This window comes from Dichomitus squalens, assembly GCF_000275845.1.
Source record: "Dichomitus squalens LYAD-421 SS1 unplaced genomic scaffold DICSQscaffold_1, whole genome shotgun sequence".
Taxonomy (NCBI): Eukaryota; Fungi; Basidiomycota; class Agaricomycetes; order Polyporales; family Polyporaceae; genus Dichomitus; species Dichomitus squalens.
The window spans coordinates 817,195-827,217 of NW_006766883.1; the positions used below are offsets into that span (position 1 = coordinate 817,195).

Genomic DNA, 10,023 nt, shown 5'->3' on the forward strand with positions numbered 1-10,023 from the left:
TAGCCGTATATTCGCACTATTGGCGCAAGTCGCCGGATGGCTCATTCAGGAGAGCTCAGTCCTTCGCCGACGCCTCTCAAGAGATGGCACGTGTTCCCGGATAGATCTTCCCGAGTCTTCTAGGTACGGCTTGGTACTGAACATCATCTAAGACTCTTGGCGATCGAGCAATCACCTCCGTTCCGTATTCCCTACTGCCAGTCTCTCACCGTGCATTCCCTCCTGCGAGTCTTCCAAGTTATCGCAGATCGAAGATCGATGGTTTCCAGGTATGCTACTCCAATATGTAGTCTCTTATGAGTTCTGCTTCATCAGGTCAGACAAGCAACGCACGCAGACTCGTGGTATACTGGCAATGGCAGCAAACTGGATCAAGAGCTATCGGGATGGCTAGGGGAGGTGAAACCTGCTTCCGAAGATGCTTTCAATCCCCCTGTACCGGGAACAAAGGCAATAATCGCACCGTGAGTATGGCTGCAGCCGAGTGTTTTCATAAGACCTGAGTTGAACCACGTGCAGTCACGCCGGGTACTCGTATTCTGGACGAGCAGCCGCTTGGGCATACAAGAGCATCGATACCACTGGAATGTGAGGTTGCCAACCACGTACTACTGACACATTTGCCTACACCCTGTGCACCTCCAGTAAACGCGTATTTGTCTTGGGACCTTCTCACCACGTCTACCTTGACGGGTGCGCGTTGACGCGATGCGCTCAATATGAAACGCCAATTGGTGCATTACCGATCGATGTCGAGAGTCAGTGTTCTCATAGATGATCATCCATTCGTCACTGATTTGGCGCAGCTACGAAGGAGCTCAAACAGACTGGTCAATTCTCTGATATGTCACTGCAGACCGACGAGGATGAGCATAGCATTGAGATGCACTTGCCTTACATCCGCAAGACGTTTGAAGGGTAGGAGGTCCTTATTTGTCTCTTCATAGGGACTTATCACTGTGTCCCAGTCTCGACATCAAGATCGTTCCTATCCTTGTCGGTGCAATCAACTATGACAAGGAAGTTTCGTACGGCCATTTGCTGGCACCGTACCTTGCCAGAGAGGACACCATATTCGTCGTATCTAGCGACTTCTGCCACTGGTGAGCGCACACGCGAGCGTCGTCCGCGTGTTATGTGGCTAACGGTGCATTGAAGGGGCCTGCGCTTCCAGTACACGTTCTACTACCCTCAGCCTCCGCCTAGCTCAGCTGCCCCGATCCGCCTCTCCCGCTCTGAGACACCTCCTGCCTCCCTCAAGACCCATCCGATCCATGCGTCGATATCCGCGCTGGACCACGAAGGGATGGAGCTCCTCACGCTGCCGCCGTTCACAGCGTCTCAAGCGCACCGCACATTCGCGGATTATCTGGCGAGGACGAAGAACACCATCTGCGGCCGTCACCCGATCGGGGTGCTGTTCGGGGCACTTGCCGCGCTGGAGCAGCAGGGGACGTCTCCGAAGCTGAAGTGGGTGCGTTACGAGCAGAGCAGCGCGTGCGAGACGGTCAAAGACTCCAGCGTCAGCTACGCTAGCGCGTTCGTTACATTCTAGAACAATACAGGGTTGCAATGCGACATAGATGCAGATGCGCAGATGATGGAACCAGTACGCGTGTACGATAGATTGTAGGGAGCGCAAGAAAGATGCTGGATAGATCCTATGTGCGAAGTGTCGATATATTCCTAAAGCTAAGCCTGAAAGCCGGGTGGAAGTAGGTGGACCTGGAGCCCAACGGGCTCGTCCTTCTCATTTTCAGTACCAGGTTCTCCGTGGTGGTTGATGACCTGCAGTGATCAGCTCGACAAAGCAAATTAGCGACATGTAGCAGACACACCTTGCCATCGATGTACACGGCGTCTTCGAAACCCCAGTCCCTGAGGGCGCCTTCCTCCAAATGAGAACTGTCTGCGAGCTTTATGGCCTCCCAATTACCCACAGCATTCGACAACGTGTCCCTGGGTCTGAGATCCGTGATCGAGCAGGTTCCGACCCGCAGCGGGAGTGCACGGTTGTCCACGAGGACCCGGACGAGCCCAATGATGGGTGCAGCGTGGCTGACGAGCAGGATGCGTTGGTGCTTCCCGCCGTACTTGTGCTCCACGGTCGGAATGAGGGCGCGGAGGAAATCGTGCGAGCGGTCGTGCATCTCGGGCGCGTCCTCGCCCTTGCGTGTGGGATAGAAGATCGATTGCCAGTCGTCGCTGATTTCAGGGACGTGGGTCCGGAGGTCAGTGGCTTGGCCAGGACGCGGGTGGAGGCCAGTGCCGGGGGCAGCAGGAGAGTACCACTCCGAAAGACCTGTTGACACATTGCACATCAGTTCAGGAACGTAAGGACGACGTCGAAGCATACCATGTTCAACATAAATGGGTAGCTTCAGGGCTTCCGCGGTGGGTTGAGCGGTTTGCAAGCAGCGATCTAGACGGACAGAACATCGGTCAATGGCTTGGACAAGTTGTTGTTGAGGTACGGAGCTTACGGTACGGAGAAGATAGTACAATTGTGGGTCTTTCTTCCTCAGGCAACGATATGAAGAAGTCAGCGAGCTCTTTCGCTTGACTCAACCCGTAAGGAGCAAGAGGCGGGTCCCGTGCAGTTCCTGGATGACCTGTAAATCTCCGGTGTACATATCACGCTTCCAATACATACCGGTAACGCTAACCCTGTATTGCGAGATATCAAACCTCAAACAAGGTGGCGAGACGAGTGCATATTACCAATCTTCAGTCACCCAGTTCATACGGTAGCCTGCAGGGGAGTTCATCAGAGTTGCTGAATGCAGCATTTCTTTAATCAGGCCATACCATGTCTAGCGAGGTATATGCGGTCTATAGCCATGTCAACGATGTACGAGTCTCTGCTTTGGTGATACGGGGTAGGTAGTAGCGACCGATGGAGGCAGATCAACGAAACGTGTTCAGCATATTCAGCAACGTATTCAAGATCATGGTGGCACGCCCGTGACATACCTCTAGCTCTTCCAGATCTATGGGGACGAAATGATTGAGCGAGCAGCTCTTGCTCTAACAAGCCTGAGACGTAAGTGTTATCGAAAACGTGGCCACCGGCACGTCGCCGCATGCATTTTGCTTTTCACCGTCGCGCGACTACGCACGCAATGAGCTCATGAGCACTATCAGAGATGTCGATGTCGGACATTGAACAGCACTCTTTGTTGGAATTTGTCAGAAGCACCGTTTCTGAACGCAAAATGCATCTCGGTCTCTTACACCTCATATACAACACGACTAAATATCAGGTCACAGAACATAATATACCGTGCATAGTCTTGGTTCATATGTCATGTCAGGCGATGGTGAGTGAGAGGGGTACTGGAAGCGTGGACAAAGGTACATGATATGTAGAGCAGCGGTAAGAGACGGCAGAGTGATACGAAGTGGAAAGGCGGATGCAGAACGCGTGCGCAGATATCAAGACAGACAGGACACAAATCGGGATTGGAAGAGGATGACTCGGATTTTTTGTCGGCACCGCGCATCGAGGAGTCAACAGCCAAGCTTGACGCTGGCCGCAGCAATATATTTGCTTGGTGTTTAGGCCAGGGACGGGAACGCCGTCTCGTCGTCGACGTTCAACGCCGTAGTGGCCTGGCCATTGGCCCCACCACGACCGCGCGCGCCACCACGGCCACGACTGCGACCGCCGCGGTCACCACCACGATCACCACCGCGTTCACCACCACGGCCACGACCACCACGAGAAGGACGATCAAAGCGAGCCTCAATCTCGATGAAGACCTTCTCTTCCTTCTTGGCCTTCTGCTTGGGCGCAGCAGTCTTGGACTATAACGGGATGAGTTGGGTTCTGCAAAAACGGATCCTCGCAGGCGTCTCACCTTGCCGACGAAATAGGCGGTCTCCTCTTCATCCTTCTTGGTCACGACCACAGCATCCTTGAAGGCGGACGCATCGACTTTGCGCGTCTCAAGCTTGGGGACAATTTCAAGGCCGGCAAGCTTCTTGCGGTACTCGTCAAGAGTAAGAGTGTTGTCCTCCTCTTCCGGCTCGCGAGGCTTGCGACCCTCCCGCTCAGCCTTATCACCGGCAGGGGTGTCCTCAGCGGCAGCAGCCGCCTCGCCAGGTGCAGCGTCTGCCCAACCGGAAGGGTCGGCAGGGGTATTCCACTCGTTGGTCTCGGCGGCAGCGTCGGTAGCGGCGCCGGCTTCAGCCTTGAGTTCGGAGACGCCCTCGTCCCCGCCCCAGCCCTGGTGGACCTTCTTCTCGGAGTCGCTAGAAGATGCATTTCGTTGTCAATCGTGAATGAGGTGGTAGGGAGCAGTGGTAGACATACGTCTTTCCGGTCTGGCTGTGGCGATCAAACGGGCGGCCACGGCCTCCCCGTCCGCGATCGCCACGACCCCTGCCGCGACCGCGGCCGCGACCTTCGCCTTCAGCTAGAGCGATACCAGAAGAGTAGATGAGCAAAGACCGGCGCGGGAAAATTCTTGAAGCACAACAAAGTAGGCGGTAGACGAGGAACGTACCGCGCTTCCTAGGTTCACCAGAGGCGTCCTCAGCGACCTCCGTGTTCTCCTTCTCGCGGGGAGCAGACTTGCCGCCGCGCTGATAGTACTTGCCGCCTCTTGAGGCGGGGCCACCGCGAGCCTTCTGGGTCCCGCGAGTGGCTGCGGGAGTTGGCGCTGCCTGCTTAGCCGCAGCTGCTGCAGCAGGAGCAGGGCTCGCCGGCCGCGAGGCGTCCTCTGTTCGTGGCAAAAGAAATCAGTGAGCTTCTGACCTTGATTTCGTGTACATGCATATAGGGTGGGGTTTTGCGATCTTCGAAATATCGCTAAAGAAAGCACGAGGACTAACCATCAAGGAGGGCGAAGGGATTTCTGCTGGCCACCGACATCTTTAGTGACGGGGCCCTTTTTTGCAGTCAGTAGGGGTTAATAATCCCTGAAGACGGATTACTGTCAAGTGGACTGACGGCGGGGGCGAGAGGGGTTTGAAGCAAGCCCCAGAAATCGAGCAGTCCCAGGACCCGGTGATCACTTCCCGGGGTCCTGGTCAAGCCACTGGTCGATCGCTGTACAGTTCTTCTCACCCATATAAACCCCAACCCTCCTCTCCTAGTCTTCCAAAACGCTTAAACCACAGGTGAGCTCCTCGTCGTTGTCGTTGTCCACCTCGCTCTCGATGCTGATATGCGACCATTCCAGCCCTCAAAAGCATCTCGACGATGACTCGCTCGCCGGTTCGCTGGACTTGAGTGGGTCGAGGACCTTGAGACCGTCATAATGGGCTGGAGAACAAGAAGACTTGGGTTGTGAACGATGGGACTTGGGTGCGGCGCGTTCGTGCTTTGTTGATGGGACTTTTGTCTTAGCAGTCGACTCTTCGTGGTCGCTGTATGAGCTGCGTCGCAATGTCTCGTTGTACATATTTCCTGCAATTGACTGTCATCTGCTCTGTCTTCTTCCATTGGTGTGACTCATTGTCGTTTGACAACTCGAATTGGGCATATTGCCGACGTCGCCTGTTTGTGAGATCTACGGCGATCGGGCTGCACGCCGGTTGCGGGGATACGTGTGTATAATGGTGCGGATGATCGACGGAGAGAGGACAAGGGCCGGGAAGTGATTGCGTTTGCGCGGAGATGCGCCTGTGACCTCTTGACATTGTGACTTCGACCTGAATGCCACCGCCCTGCACAAACCCTGCTTGCACGTCTCATCTCGCCGTCCTCACTCGTTCTGTCTCCCACTCCCTGTGGCTCTCATTTCAGCGACTCTGCTGGCTTAACCAATGGCGGGACGCCGGCTGACGATCTCCTCCCTGCTCTGTGCCGACGACCAGCCTCCGGACCGATCGCAGCCCCCAAGCACCCCTTCCCATTCCTCTTCCTACCCTCCCGTCCTCTCAGGACCCGGCGTGCCTCCTCCTAACGAGTTGAGGGAGCTGCAGGACAAAGGCTTTCTCGACTCGCATTGGGAGTCATCTCGTAGTAGAGCCTATAAAGAATATAGTCAAGAAAGTCACGATGCCGTCCCATTGTCAATGCAAGCTGTCCACCTCAGGAGACATACCCCCTCACCTATGGTCGATGACGCGGTGTTGCATTCCAGTAGACGGACGGAGTACAGAGAAGACGCATTTGGTCGTCCCGAGGTGCAAGCGAGTAGCTCTAGAGTCGTGCACTCACCCCTAAGCCTTGACCGCGACACTGCGTTCTACTCTTATCCTTCCTCCCACCACCATACTCAGAGTGCTCCGAGACTGATCCCTTCGTCTCGTCGGAGCTCAGATCCTTACCAGGTGGAGTATCGGCAGTCTGAGGGCTCATCATATTTTTCTCCGCCAAACTTATCACGGAGTGCCCATTCAGACACTCCGGCAACTTCTCCATATCCCCCAGCACCACCTCATTCACTCTCACATTCTCCTCTACAGCCATCTCCTCCTTCGTTCCAGGCACCCTCGAGCGGCCGCCCTTCACAGTCACCTGTACTCGGCTTGCGATCTGTTCTGGGTTCCCCGACGAACACATACAGGCTCATGTCCCACTCACCGTCATACGGCAATCCTCAGCCGCCGTTCCCCACTCCGGTTTCATCCCAGTCACAGAGCCCTTCAACGCTGGCATCTTCTGCGTTGTTCAACCGGGAACCCGTGCCAAGTCGCGCGGCCCACTACCGCTCGGCGTCAATTTCTCAGCCTGAGGTTCCATTGACGGTTGGCCGATCGTCCTCTGCCGCTGCCCTTAACAATCTGCTGAACGCAGAACCGGCGAGGCCACCTGTTGCTTCTATGGGAACACGTGGAAACTCTGGGGGGTTGGGTGGTCTGGAAGCATTGGTCCAGGCAGCTACTGAAGAGAGGCGTAGGCTGAGTGGTGAGCACCCCACCCCGTTAGAAGCCAGAGAGTCTGCGCGTAAGGCGTCCCTCAGCCCCGTGCTTAATCGCGTTCCTTCACCTCTTCCCCATCCTCCGCATTCCCCGGTGCTGCACAAGATCCCGATGGCGACTTCTCCGCGCGATACACGCGTCAACTCCTTGGCCGTCATTTCGCTTGGACACGATGGCGAACCGCCAATGAAGAGGCGCAGAAGAACGGGGAGCTTTGGCTCTGGTGCTCCAGCTGCTCGCCCCCCTGCGACACCCATCGCTCCCACTCCGAAGGATCTTCCTTCTGTCAGACCTCCCGCACCCCCGCCTCTTGCCCCCGTGCCTCAAGTTGATTCCTCGCATCAACAAGCGGTTCGTCCTGTGACTCCAGCGGGACCTGCACCCCCAGCACCTTCCGCGAAGCCTAGGACCATAGCTCAACTCCTCTCTCCTGACCCGCCGCCCAAGGTCCCATCCTTTCTCAGTCAGAGCATGCCAAACCCTCCTCGGCCTCCATCGCCGCATGTCACTGTTGCTCCCCAACTACAGTCGTTGCTACTAGCTGACTCGCCAGTCTCTCAGCCCCCCGCAGTGGGTGTGAGGGGGGATGTCCAAGCTGCGGTAGTGGACGAGTGGGCGAAACAGGAGGAGGAACCGACGGAGACGGTGGAGGAAATGGCGGAGACGGTGGAGGAATCCACGGTGGCAAACACGGAGCGATTGATGGAGCCGAAAGCAGAGGAGCAGACGGAGATAGAGTCAAAGGCAGAGGAACAGGAGGTACCGCAGGTGCAAGAGCAGATGGAAAAGCTAGACGCGGAGCCGAGTCCCGTGGACGATGCGGGGGAGCGGACGCAACCGCCAGCGCGTTCGCACTCACCAATGAAGTCGCATTCGCCGGTGAGGGCGGTAGAGGACGCGACCATCCCGAAGGTGGAGGAGTCACGAGCAACATCGTCCGCTATCGTGCAAGAAGAGCTTCCAGCCCTACAGGCTCCGGTGGACCCTGACGACGTACCATTGGCCTTGGCACCTGTGGCTCAGGAAGACGCAGTAGTCTCTCCGACGGAGGTGAAGATGGAAGGCTCTCCACCACCCGCAGCCGTGGCGAGCGTGGCAGACCTACCTACCCGCAAGGTAGACGCTATTGAGGACTCGCCTCGGGTATCCGTTGGTGTGGAGGAAGCAGAGCAGCCGGTTCGCTCTCCCACCCCGATGGAGGTCGAAGAGCCGTTAGAGCCGTCCGAGACCCTGGCGGAGATGGAGGAAGAGGCAGGGTCGACAACAGTGCCACTAGCGGTGACCGAGGTACCGCGTCAGCCTGATAGCGAACCCGTTCAACCTCCAACGTATGAGTCACAACGTTCCATAGACATGCGCGAAGAGGATCCTCATGAGTGGTTATTGGAGCACTACGCCGATGGCTCGCCTGCTCGTGGTTCCCGAGGTTCTTCTCCAGCCGCGGAAGAGCCACCTCAGACCCCGTCAGAAGCGTCTCCTCCCCCTCATCCGCCGCATGACGTGCCGAAGCCTGTATCACCATCTCCACGACCACGGCCGGAGCCGACAAAGCGTAACAAGAAGAAAGCTCCGAGCCCATCCAGGTCTCCGACGCCCACCGCCCTGCTTGAACAAGAGCTCGACGATGTTGTGCCGGACGACTTGCCTGTCCCGGCGCCCTCTCCCCGCTCAGATGCTGACACTGACTTTGGATTGGAGCTGGAGCTTGCTGCGAGCGCGACACCTGACGCAGGTACAGATCCTGACATGTCAATGGGCAATGACCTCGACGACGAGCTGCTGAGCCTGGTTGATGACAAGCCTCATCACTCGCACTCGCATTCGCACTCGCACTCGCACTCGCACTCGCACTCGCATTCACATTTGCAATCTCCTTCCCATCGCGCGACTACGGCAAAGGCATCGCATACGACTCCTAGTGTTGCCCACGGTGAGAGGCAACCTCCCAATGACGAGGCTGTGGTCAAGCCGGGCACACTGATCGCACCCTCTGCTCGTGTGCCGTCGAGTACTCCCGCTTTACCATCTGAACGCTTGACCATGCCTCCGCCCCTTGCGCCTCCGCAGTCCGCTAAGCAGGCGACACCACAGGTGCTTGAAGCGGCTGAAAAAACAGTAGAGGAGCCTAGTGCGTCGGCGAGCGCGAAAAAAAAGGAATCAGTAGTTAAGGTAAGTTTCTTGCTATCTACGATCGCTCACAATGTTCTGAGCATAATGTGAACAAGCACGCACCCAAGATGAAGCAGAGTGCGACTGTGAAACCTAAGGCAAAGCCCGTGCCGAAACCGAAGGTCAAGCCGATGAAGGATAAGGAAGGGACCGCAGGCTCCAGTGGTAGGCTGACACCCTCCGGTAGTGGCACTGCGACGAAGGGGAAGAAGGCCACTGCGACGTCTGCTACGGTCGCCGCAGCTGCCAAACGAGCTGTCTCTGCTGCCGTAGGTCCTTCACGCTCCCGCTCTGCGTCTGAGATGCCCATGCCCGCGGAACCGACGCCGACACCGAAGCCCAAAGCACAACCGGAGGAGGAGGAAGAGTCGGAAGAGGATGCTGTGGACGACAAGCTGTATTGTATCTGCAAGACGAACTACGATGAGGACAAGGTCATGATCGCTTGCGATAGGTGGGCGCTCTTTTGTTCGATCGCATTGACCGTCAGTGGTTGGATGCTGAATGTTGACAATAGATGCGATGAGTGGTATCACACGCAATGTTTGAACATGAACGATTTGGAGGTCGATTTGATTGACCAGTTCGTCTGCCCCCTCTGTATCAAGGGTGAGGACGCAGCAGAACGTGCATGGTTCGCTGTGGCGCTGACACGAAGTGGTTGCAGCCAACCCCAACATGCCCCTCCAGACGACGTACAAGCAGCGATGCATGGCCGGACTGAAGCATCCACACCCATCCTCTCCTTCCGCATGTCACAAGCCCGCACGCGGGGCATTCTCCAAGTTCTGCTCGGACGAGTGTGGCGTCGCATACATGCAACGACGTATCCAAGGGTGGGGTGGAGACGCAGCTATGCTTTGGGCCAGCATTCAAGACACGAAGCAGCGCGAGGGTGTCGTCGTCAAAGTTCAAGTGATTGGCGGACCCAATGGTTTCAATACGGGTGGCAAGCACCCAGGTCAAGCGGTCAACTCTGTG

At 56.7% G+C, this 10,023-nt stretch overlaps 3 protein-coding genes across 3 annotated transcripts; 2 read left to right on the top strand and 1 right to left on the bottom strand.

Annotated features, from left to right (window-relative positions):
* The first annotated feature begins 165 nt into the window (after positions 1–165).
* On the top strand, positions 166–2,583 carry DICSQDRAFT_95267 (uncharacterized protein). Its single transcript, XM_007360113.1, has 10 exons — positions 166–269; positions 321–464; positions 520–588; positions 646–758; positions 807–918; positions 969–1,103; positions 1,159–1,788; positions 1,839–2,302; positions 2,357–2,422; positions 2,484–2,583. Exons 1-7 carry the CDS (start codon positions 259–261, stop codon positions 1,553–1,555), a joined length of 981 nt encoding a protein of 326 aa, XP_007360175.1. The 5' UTR covers positions 166–258; the 3' UTR covers positions 1,556–1,788; positions 1,839–2,302; positions 2,357–2,422; positions 2,484–2,583.
* A 598-nt stretch (positions 2,584–3,181) lies between these two features.
* On the bottom strand, positions 3,182–5,414 carry DICSQDRAFT_95270 (uncharacterized protein). Its single transcript, XM_007360114.1, has 6 exons — positions 5,184–5,414; positions 4,837–5,121; positions 4,509–4,724; positions 4,316–4,418; positions 3,861–4,254; positions 3,182–3,807 (listed from the first exon to the last, which is right to left on the bottom strand). Exons 2-6 carry the CDS (start codon positions 4,874–4,876, stop codon positions 3,559–3,561), a joined length of 1,002 nt encoding a protein of 333 aa, XP_007360176.1. The 5' UTR covers positions 4,877–5,121; positions 5,184–5,414; the 3' UTR covers positions 3,182–3,558.
* A 1,108-nt stretch (positions 5,415–6,522) lies between these two features.
* DICSQDRAFT_164499 (uncharacterized protein) lies at positions 6,523–9,961 on the top strand (the record flags this gene model as incomplete). Its single annotated transcript, XM_007360115.1, has 5 exons — positions 6,523–9,042; positions 9,099–9,496; positions 9,560–9,651; positions 9,710–9,878; positions 9,931–9,961. 5 exons carry the CDS (start codon positions 6,523–6,525, stop codon positions 9,959–9,961), a joined length of 3,210 nt encoding a protein of 1,069 aa, XP_007360177.1.
* Between the last annotated feature and the right edge of the window lie 62 nt (positions 9,962–10,023).

Excerpts from the sequence above, each read along its gene's own strand:
- DICSQDRAFT_95267 (XM_007360113.1), top strand. Across the intron at positions 465-519 it reads ACAAAGGCAATAATCGCACC|TCACGCCGGGTACTCGTATT; the intron begins GTGAGTATGGCT and ends AACCACGTGCAG. Across the intron at positions 1,104-1,158 it reads TCTAGCGACTTCTGCCACTG|GGGCCTGCGCTTCCAGTACA; the intron begins GTGAGCGCACAC and ends GGTGCATTGAAG.
- DICSQDRAFT_95270 (XM_007360114.1), bottom strand. The coding sequence starts at position 4,876 with ATGTCGGTGGCCAGCAGAAATCCCTTCGCCCTCCTTGATG. Across the intron at positions 4,419-4,508 it reads TGGTGAACCTAGGAAGCGCG|CTGAAGGCGAAGGTCGCGGC; the intron begins GTACGTTCCTCG and ends GTATCGCTCTAG. Across the intron at positions 4,255-4,315 it reads CACAGCCAGACCGGAAAGAC|CGACTCCGAGAAGAAGGTCC; the intron begins GTATGTCTACCA and ends TGCATCTTCTAG.